At 41.3% G+C, this 18,956-nt stretch overlaps 1 protein-coding gene across 1 annotated transcript in view; it reads left to right on the forward strand.

Annotated features, from left to right (window-relative positions):
* The first annotated feature begins 707 nt into the window (after nucleotides 1–707).
* The window catches only part of trip11 (thyroid hormone receptor interactor 11), a 22,425-nt gene continuing 4,176 nt past the window's right edge, over nucleotides 708–18,956 (forward strand). Inside the window, exons 1-18 of the mRNA XM_008398944.2 lie at nucleotides 708–1,299; nucleotides 5,031–5,107; nucleotides 6,427–6,537; nucleotides 6,624–6,926; nucleotides 7,184–7,252; nucleotides 8,087–8,252; nucleotides 8,356–8,682; nucleotides 9,227–9,267; nucleotides 9,366–9,464; nucleotides 10,267–10,476; nucleotides 10,689–13,628; nucleotides 13,717–13,857; nucleotides 14,653–14,846; nucleotides 15,079–15,242; nucleotides 15,357–15,460; nucleotides 15,565–15,664; nucleotides 17,170–17,251; nucleotides 18,203–18,378. Of these exons, the coding sequence (XP_008397166.1) occupies nucleotides 1,161–1,299; nucleotides 5,031–5,107; nucleotides 6,427–6,537; nucleotides 6,624–6,926; nucleotides 7,184–7,252; nucleotides 8,087–8,252; nucleotides 8,356–8,682; nucleotides 9,227–9,267; nucleotides 9,366–9,464; nucleotides 10,267–10,476; nucleotides 10,689–13,628; nucleotides 13,717–13,857; nucleotides 14,653–14,846; nucleotides 15,079–15,242; nucleotides 15,357–15,460; nucleotides 15,565–15,664; nucleotides 17,170–17,251; nucleotides 18,203–18,378 (5,443 nt within the window). The 5' untranslated portion in view covers nucleotides 708–1,160. The remainder of the gene's footprint in view (nucleotides 1,300–5,030; nucleotides 5,108–6,426; nucleotides 6,538–6,623; nucleotides 6,927–7,183; nucleotides 7,253–8,086; nucleotides 8,253–8,355; nucleotides 8,683–9,226; nucleotides 9,268–9,365; nucleotides 9,465–10,266; nucleotides 10,477–10,688; nucleotides 13,629–13,716; nucleotides 13,858–14,652; nucleotides 14,847–15,078; nucleotides 15,243–15,356; nucleotides 15,461–15,564; nucleotides 15,665–17,169; nucleotides 17,252–18,202; nucleotides 18,379–18,956) is intronic.

Raw genomic sequence — 18,956 nt, forward strand, 5'->3', positions numbered from 1 at the left:
AAAACTGAGCGTTAATTTTGAACTCATATTACTTTTGAATGGTCATTCGAACATGAATATACTTTAATTTAAAAATATGTAATTGTAGCTCTAGTAATCGGAACAGGTTGAAAAGTATAGAGTATTAATAGATTTGAAGTTTTGATTGTCAAATTCTAAGAGACAATCCCAGTTCAAGACCTGGGAAAAAAACTTGACTTTGGAAAATAAAACAAATGCACAACAGTGCTGGATAATTTAACCAAAAGAAACATATATATATATATATATATATATATATTTTTTTTTTTTTTTTTTTTTTGTTACATTTCTGGAGGTTTGCAGATTGTTAAAGGTAGATCCCTATATTTTCCTGATGTGGTTTGCTTTTTCTTAATCTGGTGGCCGTAGTGTTCAAACTRAATCACATCATATTATATTATTATTTTTTATTAATTTGTAAAAATGTGTTCTTGACTTCATATTTTTTGGTTATTTACAAGGCTTATTTGTTGGTTTAAATTTTGCTTTGCTTTAATTGCCTTAGTAATTCGGCCACCAACAGGGTCAAATTATATTATATAATATATTATGATGGAATTTTTATTATTAATTTCATTTGGCAACTACKTTGAACCATTTTATTTCACATTCTGCTCATTCCTGCCTTACGTCCGTTTGTTGGTCCTCCTCTCTAGTATCCCATCATGCATCGCTTCAGACCTCCGTGTCCACGTCAAATCTGTCAGCAGAGCAGAGTTGATAATGGCTGCAGTTGAGGTGGCACTTTTAGGTCTTCAGGCTGCTAAACTCTCCCACTTATGACTGAAACTTTCCGCAGACAACAGCGACTCCAGCAGAAATCGAAATATAAAAGTAATAGCTGTGTTATTCTGCTATAATGTCTCGTAACTCGCTTGTCCTCCCAGATTCCTTCAGGCGACCGAGCAGCTGTTGTTAGCCGGGTTTAGTGCTTGCTAAGTGAGCGTCTGTCAGGAGTGAAGCCGCCGCGTTTCAGACCCAAACAARTGGATACACCACCGGTGTAAATGTCAAGCAGAGTTTATAGTTTAGCTTACATGTCCGCACCGTCCTCGTCGTATTTCAGCTCAAACCGTGGCTAGCTGTCCGGCGTCCCTCGGACTGGTTTTGTTTTTGTTTGGTTCTCAGCCTCTCCGAGGATGTCTTCCTGGCTGGGTGGACTGGGCTCCGGCCTCGGCCAGTCTCTGGGACAGGTCGGGGGCAGCCTGTCATCGTTCACTGGGCAGATATCAAACTTCACCAAAGACATGCTACTCGAAGGAGTGGAAGAAGTCGGAGGTAAGTTACAGTCCATGCTTTAGCTTTTCCTCTATTTTGTCCTTATTACCACTTAGCACACCAGTAGCATAAAACACATTGGTRCTGTTCAGTTTAGATGTGTTCAAATATGTGAAAGTATTTATATTTGTGTCTTTATATGTTTGAGCACTGTATTTGTACCTAAATGTACACAATTCTTAAACTAATTTTGCTGCATATTGAAAGTAGTCCAGGAAACAGAATCTAATCCTCAATAAACAGCAGGGTTTCCCCCAGTGTATTATAAGCCTGGCGGGCCACCAGGCTTTATTTATGCCCCCACCAGGCYAGGCATTGCTTATTTAAGTCTTTTTAAAATGTTTGCATTTTTTAAGACTTTATAGTTGGTGTTCAAGCTTTAATCTTCCAGTAAGGCGTAATTATCAAATGAAATGTTCAAATTTCCTGTCAACATGAGACATTTTTTAACTCAATAACACAACAAACCGCTGGATGAATGACTGACCTTGTGCCTCAACCACTGGGCTTAGCAAGTTTTCTGGGGGAAACCCTGACCATACTTAACAATAGATATGAGGTTGTTCACGTCTGAGGAAAAAATGGCTACTTGCATCCTTGACATGTTACGTCTGCAACCTAATCMAKGATAAATTCCCTGAAGACAATCAATGACTAGATACTCTACCCACTGAATAAATGTCAAAATAACACTTGGATTATTTAAAAATGTTTAGTGTCAAGAGTTTGCTACTGCAAAAATATTAGATCCATATTTTCTTACCTTTTCTTATTTTATTTTACTATGAATGTGCCCAGAGCTGTATAAAGTAGTAGATTATCTGCCTAATGCTTCATGTTGATTGATCAATGAGTGTCAGAAAAGGGGCTCCCATTTTTAATATAGTCATGTTTTTAAAAAATTACAACATTATTGAAAATGTCATTTATTTCAGTGAGTCATAGTGAAGCACATTGTTTAGATTAAGTCCACACAGACTGATGTTTTAAGCCTCTGCTTGTGTTAATTACGGGGATTTTCTGCTCATCGTTAATGAAAACATGATGATCAAGATTGGMATATTACATTAAGTCAATGGAAAACCTTTTATTTTAATACAGAAATGTGAGTTTAATAAAATAAATAAATATAATCCAACTGAAAAAGAAGAAATTGTAAGATTATCCTCATTCATGCATCAAAGCACTCGACCAAAACCTTTAACTGATTTTTAGGAAACTTGTAACAAAATACTTGAAGGAAGTTTCAGAATATGACATTTAAAGAATGGAGGGGAAAAAAAGATTTTTCGTGAATAAAATCAAGGAAAAAATAAAGATCCAAAATCAATCTCTGGTTTATTGATTTTTTCTTTTTTTCACTACTGAGAAATTAGATGGAATCAGGATTGTTGGATCCTTCACCATTTTGTGAAATCTGTAGTTTTGGTTGTTTTTCTTTTTCTCCTCTGACAGCTTATCATTTAAAGTAATATTCTATAATCCTTTAATAGCTTATTGAAACAAAATGTGGTTTTGTGGCTCCAATAAATAAGTTTGYTTCTGTTAGATCAATAAKTTGTTTTGTATCCATCACATATAAGATTCATCCGACTCCAGCTGGAAGTCAGAGGAATGTTAATGGAAACATTTTGAAATGTAAAGTCTTGAGTCTTAAGAGAAATAAATTACAAGTAGGAATTGACAAAAGAAAGCATGTGGTTGATATAATATCATTAGATGAGTTGGTGAACTGACCTGAAGCCACTAAAACAAGACAAACCAAATGTTTGGGATTCCAGCAAAGGATGAATTCCTGACCTCGTTTCTGCACAAACCTTGTTTCTCAACCCAGATGAGGGTTTTAACAGGAAATGATTAAATTTATGAAGGAAACATCAACTTAGTTTAGATTATATTTTCTTTTTAAGTCCTGCATGCTTCATGTTAATTAGATTTAATTAATTATATCTAGGTCAACATCCAATTATATTTGATATTTGATAGATTCGTGTAGACTGAGAGGTTTTTACAATCTTTATTTGTGGAGGCTTTTATATTTACTATCTCTAAGTGAAGACCTCACATCTTAGGTTGTTTTTTTTGTGATATCAAAAGGAGACATTTCTTTATCAGTTAAATAACCAAAGGCTAAGCTGAAACATGTTTCTGCAGAAACTAGTTTCTAATCTGACTGTAGATTAGAAACTAGTCTACAGTGGACCTCATTTCTAATTGAGGTCCATTTATGTTTAATTAAGTTTATCTTCTAAATTGGAAGCTAACCACTTAAAAGGTGATACCACATTATTAGTCTGTTAAAGAACAAAACATATGGGARAATTTCAGCTTTGCTTTCTACTTGTGCGCTGTTTTATTCATACTGTAGAAACATGTAAATAAGCAAACTCGGCCTGTTTGACTAATTCAAACTGGACGTGTAGCCGGTCCACAGCGAACTGATAAAACATCGACTGAGGAAGAACTTTGGCCGCAGATCTCCAGCTCACCGCCGGAGCCAAAAACCTAAAGCGTCTGTTCTTATCACAGTCGGGCGGAGATGTACGCTCACCTAAACGTGTCTACCGTTTGTAACTATGGCTTGGACCTTACGGTACACAGAACCATGGACCATGAGCACGGTACATTGCTGTAAGGTGGGAGGAAAATGTTGCCGTCTCAAAATCTGAAAGTTGTGGGTTCAATTCCAGCTTTCTCCTGCCAGGTGACGACATGCGACCAGACGGATGTGGCTTAATGTAAAACACTTTCATTGATCAGTACAGCTATTTAGGCGCTATATAAATTGAATTTAAAAAAAAAAGACATAATTCTTTCAGAAACGTGAAAACGCCCACAGGGACCTGAATGAAAGCGAATCAGTGTGTTTTAATGCGTGTTTGGTGTTGGCAGCTCCAGTCTCACTGTATTACTTTAACATGACAGTAATGGTTGCCTGCTGGCCAGTAAGGTATTTGTTTCCCACATGGATCTGATGTAGTAGATTAGCGCTACAGACGGAGACAAAAACTTTCTTTTAAAGGTTTTTGTGTTTTAAGGTCAAGTAAAACACAATCTTTGCTTTCTGTAGGAGAAAGAGTGTGGATAAAAATAAATGTGCGGTAAAGTAATTCAAGTTTTAAGTTATTTATAGCGTATGGATTGGTTTCCTCTGCTGATTGGATGCAATAATCRGGAAGCCTTCAATAGTAAACAATGAAGACCAAACTGTATTAATTAACCAGCTTTTTTTTTCAAGTTCAACATACTTTAATATTACGATCGTTTTTCACACGATTGAACTAAAAATGAGATTCCTTGGATATCTTTTTTTCACTTCTCTTCTCTCTCTACGTCGGACGTCGTCTTTAGTTTTTCTTCTCTCCTGAAAGCAGCGCAGCGCACAGTAGCCAGTCAGATCGGAGCCGGTGGGGTTGGCTTTTCAAAATAAAGCAAATGTTAACATTTTATTACATTTTGATTCATTTCATACTCTGATTACGGCTAATATAAGTGCAAAAATATAGACTTTGTATATGTATCTCATGTTGTTTTAACATATTTAAAAAGCAAACAAAGTTCATTCTGAAGGTGTGGCGGCTTTTATTTTTGTTTCGTGTTTTGAACAACAGAGTTTATAACTCTACCTTTACCTAATATGTGCTGCACTGACATATTCTATGGAGATGCAAATTGACTGGTTGTGTCTGTTCTAATGTTTTTCCTCATGCTGCTTTTCCGTGTAACCACAGATGCTACCACAGAATTACACGTGTCCAATTCCAAGTTGGCTGAAGTGGAAACTGCGTTTTCCACTCAAAAATCAGAGGTTAGATTTGTCTTTTTTTATCTTTACCACCTAAGAGCAGTTTGACTTGTGACAGTAGATGATTTTCAGCAAGAAATGCTGATAAATGCTTTAGTTCAGATCAAATGGTTCCTGTGTAAATCGAAGTGAGCCACACTTTGATTTATGTGACAGGCTACATGCTGGTTATTGGACTGAATGTGCCGGTACTGAAGCYTTTAGCAGGTGATTGTGTTTCAAAGACCGATAACAGATAAAATGACCAACTTTTTATATCAACTATTACTGCTTTCAGTCAGCTCCACATTCACTGTCCGGCTGTTTAAAACACTGAGGTGAGCCAGCAGGGCAGTAATCCAGACCTAAAATTAGCTGCTAACACGTGTAGCTCAGGAAAAGCTGCTTTTTTTAAAGCTGGAATAAAAAGAGGACAATTGTTTTGTGATATTTTATTAGGAGCTGAAACAACATCTCACTGATTAAGAAAAGACTTTGATAAACTACTGAAAACACATTTTCAGTAGTTGTAGAGATAAGAAAAATTGTACAGCACACAAATCAGGAGGTGTGAATCAAACGCTGATTTATGGGTTTTCATTTGAACTAGGAACGGGCATCATTATCGCCATGGCATCGGCCAATAATAGCTGTAAAATGTAATATCAGTCATTTCGTCAAAATAATTTACCGATATAAAAGACGTTGTTTTTATACAACAAACCAGTGACAATGATGACTGCAGCACAGCAGAATGTCGAATTTGAACAGTTTGAGTGTTATTGTCTTAGAGGGAGCAGACGTCATGAATAAATGTGACATTAAACAAAATGCAAGTTGAAAGTGTTTAATCATTTTCAGCCTCCTTTTTATCATTTGCATTTGGTAGCAGGATAAGTCGACAAAGATAATGCAGTATTTTAATTCCACGGTAGAGAAAGTGATATAGTTTCATAAAGGTATAGGGGAAAAAATATTGATTATCGGCAAAATTAGTTTTAATGTATCGGCGTATCCATCCCTAATCTGAACAGTTCTTTTTCCACATTGGAAGAATGTTAATAAAACACATAACTGAAGTGAATTTGGTTTTCTTTTTTTTCCTCTTTTTTTTAAACAAGTAGTTACGCGGTTAGCTGTTTGCTGTAGGTTCCCATCAGTAAATGCAGTAGTTAACAACACATTATTAGAACGTCGATATCCAAAGTGGCTGAATGTAAAAGAAATGATTCTACTCTGTTCTGCCTCGTGTTCTCATATTTGCCCGTCTTCCTGTGTACGTTAATTTCTTGGATGTCTTTACACATGTAAGCGACAATACTCGTCCTCTCTCTGCGTTGCAGCATGAGAGGCTGAAGAAACTTCACGCAGAGCTGGAGGAGAAGCTGGAGGCCTCAGAGATCCAGATTAAACAACAGTCTGCAGAATACAGAACCCTCCTGCAACAGAAAGACGTGCGTGAAAACATTTTTAAATCATGAATGTTTGTGAAAACTCTCCATGACGATGGATAAAGTCTAAATTCCCGTCCCTCTGCCAGGTGGAGATCAGCCACCTAAAGGCTCGACAAAGCGGCCTTCAGGAAGAAGTCCAGAAGCTGCAGCGGTCGGCGCAGTCGTCCGCCTCATCTCCAGCGGTGCTGCCGGTGACCACCGCCTCCCTGACCGCCACCTCCTCCTCTCCTTCCACCTTCCTGACGCGCCCCACAGAGCCTCATCACGGCTTCCATGGCGATGAAATGGATATCAGCGACGTCCTTTGGTCGCAGCAGGAAATCAACAGGCTGTCCACAGAAGTGATGCGTCTGGAGGCGGAGGCGGCGCACTGGAGGAGAATGTCGCAGGTAAAACAAAACAATCACTCCAAGACTCGGCGTATCCGAGTGCCAGATTATTTCTGAATCCTTGTAAGTTAAAGATGAGCCACTGAAATCACAGTTTGGAATAATTGTCGCAGGTAGTGTGATCCAGGTGAGACTTTTGGATTTTGGCAATGAGCCTTATAATTAAGGAAAAGTGTTACATTTACAGTATGTATCTAAAATTTAGCTGACCTTAAATACGGAGACTCTTTGATTTTTATTATGTTTCTCTGTTTCAGGCATCAACAACCTCAGGAACTGGTAATGGTGACCAGGGGGAGATTCTCAAACTACAAAGAACTATTAAGGTAGCTGCTGTAGTTATGATTATATCTTTATAAAATAAACCTACATTTCAAACACTCTGAATCTGCAGTGCTATTTTCTGTAGTTTTACTACAGGGGTGTCCAAAATGCGACTTTTGTACAACAGTCTGGAAGCTGAGCTGCTTCCAGACTCTGCAGGAAGCAGCTATAAGTTTGCAGCTCCTGGACTGATTTTTTATTTTTTTTTGCAGCCCATAACTGCAATTCAAAAACGATACTAATTCCTCCCCTAGTTCAGGTAGTAAATGCAGATGATGACTTTCTGTCTTTAATAAAACCTAAATTGTTACAGTCAAATTAAAATCTCACAACAGAAGATGTCAGCTAAAACACAAAGCAATGCCCCAGTTTTTCTTTGTCCTGTCCAGCAGGCTTTGATGCATCCCCAACCTGCTTTTCATCAAACTTGGCTTTATACTTTTTTTTCTATAAAAGCCTTAATCTTGTTTTTATTGGTTAAAATTGACAGAAGATTATCTATTATTTTCAGTAGAGACATTCAGAAATTTGCAAACTGGACATCTTTAAATGAGGCAAACCTGCAAAACCTTTTTCACGTTTTGGGTCTTCAATAATTCAGACCTCCCTTTCTGACAAAACGTTAAATTAAACTATTGCAGTTTAGTTTATTTTTTAGGAAGTAAAAAAACACACAATATTTTATTTTCCTTTTTTTTCCCCACCTGTCCTTTTGACTTGAAGATTTTTCCCCACAGGACACAAAGTTTGGACACCCCTGTACTACTACTATTATTTATGATGATTATCAGCAGACGCAGTAACAACACTGTAGATTTGTAACTTTGTTGRAACAGGAGTTACGGGACGAAATGAGTCGAGAGGTGGATGAGCATCAGCATGAGCTGGCGGCTCTGCAGGACGCCCAGCGGCAGAAGCTGGCGGATGTTACGCGCCGCCACAGAGAGGAGCTGGCAGAGTATGAGGAGAGGATCGAGGAGCTGGAGGAGCAGATTCACAGCGGTGAGATTATTTTACTCCAGCCAAAAGCAGCAGCAGCAGCAGCCTGGGACTTATTACGTCAGAGAAAACTAATGAGACGTCTCCTCTAACCGACTCTCTCCAGGGGACGGTCAGGTCAGCTCCCCCACGGATTCCTCCAAACTGCCTGAGCTCCAGAGAAACGTCCAGACTCTGCAGGAAGCAGCGGAGCTGCGCGAGAAGCAGCTGGCCGAGCTGTCGGCCTGTCTGGAGGACGCGCGGAGGAGCCAGGCCTCCCTGCAGCAGGAGAGGGACGACGCCCTGGAGGAGAACGCGGGGCTGCTGCAGAACTACTCGCGCCTGCAGGCGTCCGTGGCTGAGCTGCAGACACGAGTCCAGGAGCAGGAGGGGAAGGCTCTGCAAAAAACCCAGTTCGAGCACGAGATTCAGACTCTTAGAAATAACTTAGCAGGTGGGGTTTATAAGTGCTGACTAATGCAGCATGAAATTATCTGTTACACCAACTTTTCTCTAAGTATTTTGTATAATGTTTAATGTATTGTAATAACTAGGGCTGCACCGATTGCAGTTTTTTGGCCGATTACCAATCTTTTAAAAAGCCTTCCCTGCCGATTCCGATTTTAGCCAAAACAATTTTTTTTTGTCTGAAATGTTGTTAAATATAGTAAGAAAGTCTCTGAGTTGGCAACAGTAGGGTGACTGTTACTGCAAATATGCAGACCTGACCTGGTGGGCCGGTCTATCGGTCAAACTTCTCTCACAGGAGAGCAGAAGAGGTCAGTGGTTGATTTCCAGGCCTTTGCTGAGGTGGATAAGATCAGCTTCACATTCAAGTATTGGCCGATCACTGACCTCCCAAAATTAAGGAAATTGGCATCAATAAATCAGCTGGCCGGTTAATTGGTGCAGCCCTAGTAATACCAAAAAAGTAGCAACTTCAAAAATGGTATCTTTACACTTTTTTTTATTTGTTAAAATGTTATTATTTTTTATAGCTTCAGAAAAAGAAATAGAGAGACTCAAGCACCTTTCCGAGGCAAGTATGAACACAAGCTATAAGTTATAAACATAAATGAACGCGTTACATTTTTGTATATTTACTGCTCGTAAACGATCTCGCATTTGAACTTTTAGGCAGAGCCGAGAGAAGAGGTTGAACATGCAGACATCTTAGAACTGAACACTATTATAGGGATGTTGAGGCAAGAAAAGGAAGTCCTGGAACACGAAAAGGTTGGTTTATTTTACTCAAATGTTCTCTTTTTAACATTATTATCTGTTGACATTTTGTACTGTATCAGCTTACAAGTATATGTATTTTTTTTGTAGTTACAGTTGAATCCAGATGTTTGCATACACTCCATAAGAACATAAATGCACACAGATACTTTATACATGGCCTGACATTGAAGTGTTTGGCTATAAAAACAATTGTCACGATTGGAGAAAAAAGGAGAAAATTTTCAAAACTGAGAAAAGCAACATTCCAACTTCCAACATGGATAATAATCGTACCACCGAATTAGTTGTAAAATGTTCTTAAGGATTACAAAGTGAATGTATTGGAATCAACGTCATAAACCATTGATCACAGGGGTCAAATGTTTTTCCTTTTTTAAAATTTTTTTTTTTTTATTAAAGGAACCAAATTTCCATCTATTTTAAAGAATACCCAGAAAGTTTGACCCAAGTCACACAGTTTAAAATGTAATCAAACCAAACATTAAGATATATGTTAACCTCTCAATTTGATGGAAGTAATTTAAAAAATTACTTGTTATTCTGATATTTATCAAATAAAAAATAGTTTTTGAACTTCAATAAAAAAAATGTAATCTGACTTCATGTCAAACTGTGAGGGGAAATAAATGTATTTGCCTTTTAATAAACGTTTGTCAATATTTGGCTTCAGCTGTTTTAAACTTACACTCTCCAGATGTATAAATGTTAGTCACTGGACATGATTAAAGTCGGTCTGTGAACTACTGGAGCGTTGAAGTGAAAGACATTTCTTGATTGTTTTCTCTCTTCGCAGCTTGAGCTGCAGCACAGACTGATGGTAGCAGAGGAGCRAATGGTTTGCAGAAATGCATCGCCGATGGAGTCTGGTGAGGCGGAGTCCCTGGAGGACCTGAAGGCGGAGCTGGAGAGGAGAGAGAAAGTCCTGAGAGCCGTCGAGGAGGAGCGGGACACCCTTGTGTCAGAGCTGGAGGAGTTGGACCGACAGAACCAGGAAGCAACACAGGTCTGGTCGGCCTCAGCTCGATCCCCACGGTCCAGCTGTTTAACTTTATTTGTGGGTTGAATTCATGAAAAAAATGCTAGTTGTCACAACGGGGCTGAGGCTGTTTGCATTTTGAAAAGCACAAGCCACAAGTTTTTTTAGTTTTATTTTTTTTTATTTTTCTTTAGCAAAGCAATAAGAAATAATGGAGTTTTTCTTTTTAATTATTTTAGCATTTGATCGCCGCAAAGGAGCAGCTCTCTGGCCAGTTGAAGGAAGCCGAGACAGAGCTGATCAGAACGACCGCAGAGCTCAACGCCACCAAGGACCAGAAAGTAGCGCTGGAGCGAGAGCTGGAGGCCCAAAAAGAGAAAACCAGCCAAAGCGCGTTCACCCTCAACGACCTCCACATGGGCAAACAGCAGCTGGAGCAGAGAGTGAAGGAACTGAAAGACGCGTTGGGACGTGCGAACGAGCAGAGTCGGGAAGCGAGGCGAGAAGTGGCCGAGCTGAAGAAGACCCTGCAGGAACGAGAGGAGCAGCTAGCCGCTGCTAAGGCAGAGACGGCTCAAGGAGGAGAGAGGCGGGCGGAGGAGGAGCTGGCAGGGAAGGAGAGGGAGCTGTCAGACCTCCGGAGAGAAATGGATGAAATGAGGAGCTCCTACGACAAGGGGATGTCTGAAGAGTATGAGGTGAAGATGGCGAACCGGAGGTTGAAGGACGAGCATGAAAACGCTTTGAGGAAGTTAGAGGAGCTAAGCAAGCAGCTCAAAGAAAACCAGGCCACTCTGAACAGGACGACAAGGGAGAAGGACACTCGTATTGAAGCGCTCAAGCTGGAGAAGAACCAACTCGAACTGGAGCTGTCGCAGGCTGAGAGAGCGCTGTCGGAGCAGGCGAAACAGTACCAGCAGACCGTCGAGGAGCTGACCCGAGCCAGGTCCATGGACGCCTCGGCTTTGCAAACCGAGCACGAGTCGGCCATCAAGCTGAACCAGGAGAAAGACCTGGAGATCGCCAAGCTGAGGCGAGACGTGGAGCAGCTGGCGTCGGACCACAGAGACACCAACGAGATGCTCTCCATCACCGTCGCAGGACAGAAGCAGCTGACGGACTTGCTGCAAGAGAAGGACGTCTTTGTGGAAACCTTGAAACAGAACGCAGCAGATCTACAGAGAGAGATGGAGAACAGGGTGTCGGCCATGACCAAAGAGGTGGACGTGCTCAAACAAGTGGTGGAGGAAAAGGACAAGCAGCTGGGAGGGATGAAGGAGGAGAACAGTCATCTGAAAGAAGAGATCGATCGGCTGAGGGATCAGCAGAGCAGACCGCAACCGCTGGCCGAACCCAAGACTCTGGACATCATCACTGAGCTGGAGACGGAGATCGCCCAGCTGAAGTCGTCCAGGAACGCGCTGGAAGACGAAGTCCAGTCGCTGAAGAGAACCTCGGAGGAGCAGCAGGCATCTCTGCAGGTGCAGCGGAGCGAGCTGGAACAGGCCGCCGTCCGCCACCAGCAGACGGCGCTCGACTAYGACAGACTCATCCAAGCCAAAGACGAAGAGATAACCTGCCTCCAGCAGAGTGTGGACCAGGGCCGCCTCCTGGCATTCCAGGGAGACGTCATCCTCCAGGAGGACAAGACACGGTCTCTCAATCGGGACAACGGAAACGAGAAGCACGACCTGTCCAAGGCCGAGATAGAGAAACTGGTCCGCGGCATCGAGGAGAAAGAAACCGAGATCGTCCAGCTGAACGAGAAGAACCTCTCGCTCACCAGGCAGCTGGAACAGTTGGCGTTCTCTCGCGACGAAGTGGGCAAGCTCTCCCAAATGATCCGGCAGAAAGACCTGGAGATCCAAGCGCTCCACGCCCGGGTCTCGTCGGGTCAGGACGTCCTCTACCTCCAGCAGCAGCTGCAGGCATTCGCCGTGGAGCGGGAGCAGATGCTGGCTGTGCTCAATGAGAAGACAAGGGAGAACGGCCAGCTGCGGTCCGACTACCACCGCCTGGTGGACGTGGTGGCGGCTAAAGAAGCTGCCCTGGTGAGGCTCCAGCAGGAGAACCAGCGGCTCTCCGACGCAAGCGACCCATCAGGGAGCCAGGAGATGTTCAAGGAGACCATCCAGAACCTGTCCCGCATCATCAGGGAGAAGGACATCGAGATCGACGCTTTAACTCAGAAGTGCCAGACCTTGGTGACCGTCTTGCAGTCGACAGGARGCGAGGCCGGCGCCGTGTCCGGCGGCGTCAGCAGCAACCAGTTCGAGGAGCTCCTTCAGGAGAGGGACACGCTGAAGCAGCAGGTGAAGAAGATGGAGGAGTGGAAGCAGCAGGTGATCACCACGGTCAAGAACATGCAGCACGAGTCGGCACAGCTGCACGAGGAGCTGATCAAGCTGCAGGGCCAGGTGTCCGCCGACAGCGACTGCAGCTCCAAGCTGTCCGTCGACTACGCCCGACTGATCCAGAGCTACGAGCAGAAGGAGAAGAGGCTGGGAGGTTTGAGTGTGGAGCTGGCGCAGGTGCAGCAGACCATCAGTCAGCTCAGCAACACCAAGGACGTGCTCTTGGGGAAACTGGACAGCGTTGCGCAGACTCCCGAGGCCACAGCTGTGACCGCCCAATCGAGCGGTCTCAATCTAATGGCCGAGCCCCAAACCCAACAGACCGCCGAAGTTCTGCAAGCGCAGCTGGCCGAGAAGGAAAACCTAATCAGGACCCTTCAGGAGAACAACCACCGGCTCTCTGACGTGGCGTCCGCCTCAGAGAGCGAGCAGAGGAGTCAGGCCGAGAAGGTCCGCCAGGTCCGGGACAAACTGGAGTCCCTGCAGAGGTCAGTGAGGGAGAAAGACCTGCTCATAAAAACCAAAGGAGACCAGCTGAGCCAAGTGAGCGAGGCGCTGCGCAACCGCGAGAACGACAACGAGGTACTGAAGCAGGCCGTGACCAACCTGAAGGAGCGGGCGCTCATCTTGGAGCTGGACGCCAGGAAGCTGAAGGAGGAGAACGAGCAGGTGGCGGCGCGCTCCCGGGAGAAGGAGTCGGAGTTCAGGGCTCTGCAGGAAACAAACATGCAGGTTTCGCTTCTGCTCAGAGAGAAGGAGTTTGAGCTGAGCGCCGTAAGCGAGAAGGCCGCCACGATGGAGCGGATGCTCAAAGACAAAGAGTTGGTGAGTTTGGTTCGTGGTTTGCAGCCTTTTTGAGCGATTAATAAACATTCTCATGTAACTTTTTTACTCCTGTCGATTTGTGTCGCAGGGTAAATCCGGTGAACTGAATCAGCTTCTGAACGAACTGAAGTCCATGCAGGAGAAAGCAGTGATGTTCCAGCAGGAGAGGGATCAGATGATGATGGCGCTGAAGCAGAAGCAAATGGAGAGCACAGCTCTGCAGTCTGAGGTGGGAGGACGACCATTGTGAGCTGCGTTTCCAATAAAAATGTACACCTAACTTTTTTAGTATTCAGCTAATGTCGGAAAAACAGTTTTACAATTGCAGTGTTTCCTATGACAGTATAGAAAAATAAAATTAATTTAAATTTAATTTAAATTTATTATTTTTAAAAATTTCTTTTTAAATAATTTTGTAAAATTAAATTATGAGAATAAAGTCATAATATTGCAACTTTATTCTGGTAATACTACAGCTTCACTCAATATTGTCTTTATTTTTTCATTAATTCATTTTTTTGTTTGGTCCTAAAACTCCGTTGTTGTTCCCACTAAATGTACCTCAATCAAAATCACACGTGAATAAGTTTGTTCACGCAATAACAAACACGCCATCATCCAAATGCCACTTCCTGTCGTCTTCCTCGTTATTGATCGCATGACTTGTGTGACGTCACTAAAGGTTCAGAAGTTGATGTGTTCTGTAATTTCTGAAGAGAAGAAGTCGAGATGCGTCTCTGGGATCTGACTGGTAAAGCGCTGACCTGCCACTAAAGGTTCTGTCTGGTTCTGATTTATCTGTTTCTACTAGTTTGAGAAGATTTAAGAACGACACTCCCGTTACCATGAGCTGCTGTCGATTATTTGTACTTGGAACAGAGGCGACGTCACACTGTGTGTGTGAGAGAGAGAAAAAGAGCAGTCTTGTTACAAAATACATTCATATATATATTTTATAAAGAAACAGATTAGGCAAACAGTTATACCAAGACGCTGTTTCACTCGAGAGTGTTTGTGTTTGCAGCTGCAGCACACGAGGGATAAAGAGCAGCGGCTCAACCTGGAGCTGGAGAGGCTGCGCAACCACCTGCTGGAGATCGAAGACTCCTACACCCGGGAAGCCCTCGCCGCGGAGGACCGGGAGACGGAGCTGCGCAGGCGGGTGGCGCTGCTGGATGACAAACTGGCCACGTCGTCGAATGCCGTGGAAAATGCCAGGTTTGCATAAACTTAAAACTGCCTTCACCACACGCGTACGTCATATGTTTATTTTGTCACATCACTTAAATATGAGAAAGTGTATTTCCACACGCGGTTCAGTACTAGCTCCTTTTCCCGTGTTTTTTCTTGAAACGTTTTACCGTAGTGATTTATTCCCTCCTAGCTCGTGCTGAGCCAGAGTATTTTGTTWTTTTTTTTAATTCGGCAAGTTTCCCGCTCTTCTTTTCAGCCAACAGGCCAGCATGCAGGTGGAGTCTCTCCAGGAACAGCTGAGCAATGTGGTGAAGCAGAGGGACGACGCACTTTTACAACTCAGAACCTCTCAGGAACAAGTCAGGCAGTACGCAGTGTCGCTCTCAAACCTGCAGATGGTGCTAGAGCAGTTCCAGCAAGGCAAGTTAGCAGAGAGAGAAATCGTTTCGCCAGCAGCTTCTTAGCAGCTATTCTTTGTATATTCTGATGCTGTTCCTATGTATTGTTTCAGTTATTTGTCTCTTTCCATTTTAGAGGAGAAGGCCATGTACTCGGCAGAGCTGGAGAAGCACAAAAAGGAGAAGGACGAGTGGAAGAGAAAAGCTCTCCTGCTTGAAGACCAAGCATCTGCCCTGCAGGTAAGTCAGCGGACAGAGACCGCGTCTGCTCTCATAATGTCTGGATCCGGATCGGTGATCGTTGCAGTGAAATAATCCSGGTTGCTGATCTTTATTTCTCTCAGCTGAACCTGGACGAAGCCAACGGCGCTCTGGATTCAGCGTCTCGCCTCACAGATCAGATCGATCAGAAAGAGGAGCAAATCGAAGAGCTAAAGAAGCAAGGTGAGTTCACTACATTTTTTTTTCTTTCCAGCAGATTGTAAATTACTGTTAAATTAAATGGCTCCAGATCATTTTTCCTTCACTAGTTTTGCTTGGTCGTATTTTTTCTTTATATATTTTAAGAATGTATGCAGATAAATCATAATACCAATTCTTGAATCTCATATTTAATTTATTTGAATATTATTCTATTCTTTGAATTTAACCATTCTCCAGTTAATTGTAGCTTTGAACCCACTGCTGAGCTAACCAAAATAACTGAGCAACTTCCTGATTATTCAGGTTTTTACTTAGAATTACTTGACCACATCTCCTCAAGGTAGATTATAAATAAATTAATAAAAATWAATTTCTGAAATTGTCGGCTTTCAAAGAGGCCTCAAAACGTCTCCAAGGAAAGGCATGGATTCATGTGAAAATATCATCGACAAATCTGAAAGTATGAATTGGCAAATAAACTAAGTAAAGCTTTTAACCAAAAACTGAGCTCAGATTATGAAACAAAATATAAAATTAACATTTTTAGCCAAATGCTGAGCTCAGATTATGAAACAAAATATAAAACAGTATGTGGTTGGATGCCCTTATCAGAGCCTGACTTGCAGACTAATGTATTTTTCTGTCACTTTTATCAAGTAAACCATTACATCACAGCAAATTCTCAGACTGTTTTTGTTGCCTGGTCTCAGACCTTACAGTCTGTATTTGTTCTCTTGGAGCAAGCCTTTATCTTTACTTTCTAACTCTATATATACTGTCTAAATGTGGCTTATCTGGAAAACATAACTCTAGATCAAGGATTGCGCTAGAATTTTTTGTTATCCGTCATTTTGACTGATCATCATATTCTCTTTTAACCCGTCATTTTCTAAAACAATAATAATGATGAATTGAACTGCATTTAATTTTAGTTTGGTTTAATTAATGTTCAACAWGCTGAACAGAGAATCCACATTATGTCATCACACAACAACCAAGTAACTCTTTCTTCCACAGTGACAAAAACTACCGTCTGTGCTCCCAGGAACTATGAATAGACAATTAAAATTAAACGATTGCACTTAAATTACAAACGATTCACCTGCTTTACGCCTCCATCTAGTCTGCATGAATCTCAAATGTCCCAATGTTTTGACGTTCATCTGGAGGTTTAATCGTCTCTCTGCTGCCACACCGAAGACTGGAATTACAAACGTCACCTCGGCCCAAATTTTGAAATTGGGGAACATTTCTCTATTTAAAGTGATCAGAAGTCGGCAAAACTCTGAGAACAAAGGGTTTTGAGAAATCTGACACTATATCAAATTGCATATGAAAATCTGACTCTCCGTTGGTAACGTAGAGGTTTAATGTACGGAGTTAGTTTTTTAGTCTGGTGGCATACATGTGCCAAGTAGAGAAACAAAGCAACATTAATATGTTTTTTTATTTTTTTTATTTTGTTTTAAAGGAAACAAGTTTTTTAGTTTGTCRTGAAATGACGACTCTCTGGTTTTGTGTTTCAGTGGATGTGAGGCAGGAGATGCTGGAGGAGGCACAAAAGAAACTCATGAACCTTCTCAACAGCACCGAAGGAAAGATAGACAAGTAAGTTTGGATTTTGTCCCACGTCTGCTATTGATGCAGCCAGTTAAATGAAAACAATGTTGACGTACTTTTACTCAAAAGTATCCAACAAAATCACTGTTTTCAATTTAGTTWATTTTTTWWAAAAAYCTCAATTAAAGACCTTTTGTACATCTTTGTCTACAGAACCGTATCACATAATTGTACAAACTTGAATATTAATTAAAATAATGAATAGAGTACAATATTAGGAAAAAAGTTGTAAAATNCTCAATTAAAGACCTTTTGTACATCTTTGTCTACAGAACCGTATCACATAATTGTACAAACTTGAATATTAATTAAAATAATGAATAGAGTACAATATTAGGAAAAAAGTTGTAAAATWGAGGCCACAGTGTTTTACGATGTAGTTGTAAAATATTTTAAAAACAATCAGACATTTGTCCCATTTGATGACAGTATCTTTTTGTTGTTTTTGGCTGATTCAGATTTCTCTTCAAAMACCATAAAATAAAAACGGAAGAACAGATACATTAGCAATTGAAGTAGTTAGCTTTGCAAAACTATTTGGGCATGTATGAAACTTTTTAAACGCTGCCAGCGTTAATCTATCGTGCTCATGACTGACAGACGCTGAAAACTCTCAAGGATGAAACGGAGCAATTTTCCCGTAATCACTTCAGCCTTTCTTGTGTCTACAGCGTCCTGAGTGAACTGTCGACACGTTTTGACATGCCGTAGAAAGTACATCTTGTTTTTAGATGTCTTTTTCTGTCTCTCTGCTTCCTCTAAATTCAATTTTAAACACCTTGATGATACTGAAAATTGCTTGGTGGGTTTTTTTCCGGTCAGTAATGGCGTCCACACTGAAGAGTGTTGTCAACTCTACTTGATAACTCTTTCCTATCAACGTTGAAATGGGCCATGATCCAGCGTTGTGTGTATGCGTGTGTGTTGCTGTGTCTGCAGGGTTCTGATGCGCAACCTGTTTTTGGGCTACTTCCACACGCCTAAAACGAAGCGCGCCGATGTGCTGAGGCTCATGGGAAGTGTGTTGGGACTGAGCCGAGAACAAGTTGATCAGGTCAGAGGTCGACCTTTACTCATTTCAGCCCRGTGGGCGGCTGGTCTTTTACATTTCGAYTGTGAAGCAACATCTGTTTGAAAATCTTAAGAATAACTTTAGAAAGGYATTCTTAAAATAATGACCCAAGTCATTTTTTGCCAAATGTGATCACTTTTTTGGCAAAAAAATTATTTTAGAAAAGTGACGACGATRACCAAGTTTAAGATTAAAAATATACTTTTTTAATTCATATCTTAAGTGGGGTTTTATTTCATGTGTTTTGTTTTTACAGGAAGTTGAAAATGGGAGGYCTTGTTACACATTTAAGTTTTAGTTTCTGGAGCTGTTGAAAAAAAAGGCAAATATACATATATATAATGCYATAACTCAGTATTATGAATAGTAAGTGGTTAATGCTTACAATAAATACACRGATCAAATCTTGGACTGATTTAAAGCCAGATCATTTGTTTTATGCGATTTGRAATTACATTTTTCTCTCCACCTTCATCAGCATAAAATACAGAATAATTTAACATCTAGTTTATTTTGAAACATTATATTGTAGGAAATGTAGAAATAACTCCATCACTTCCACCCATACATGTCATAAAATATATTATTTTGATCTACTTTCAATCAAAATTCCTCTCATTT

This window comes from Poecilia reticulata, linkage group LG22 (genome assembly GCF_000633615.1).
Source record: "Poecilia reticulata strain Guanapo linkage group LG22, Guppy_female_1.0+MT, whole genome shotgun sequence".
NCBI classification, from domain to species: domain Eukaryota; kingdom Metazoa; phylum Chordata; class Actinopteri; order Cyprinodontiformes; family Poeciliidae; genus Poecilia; species Poecilia reticulata.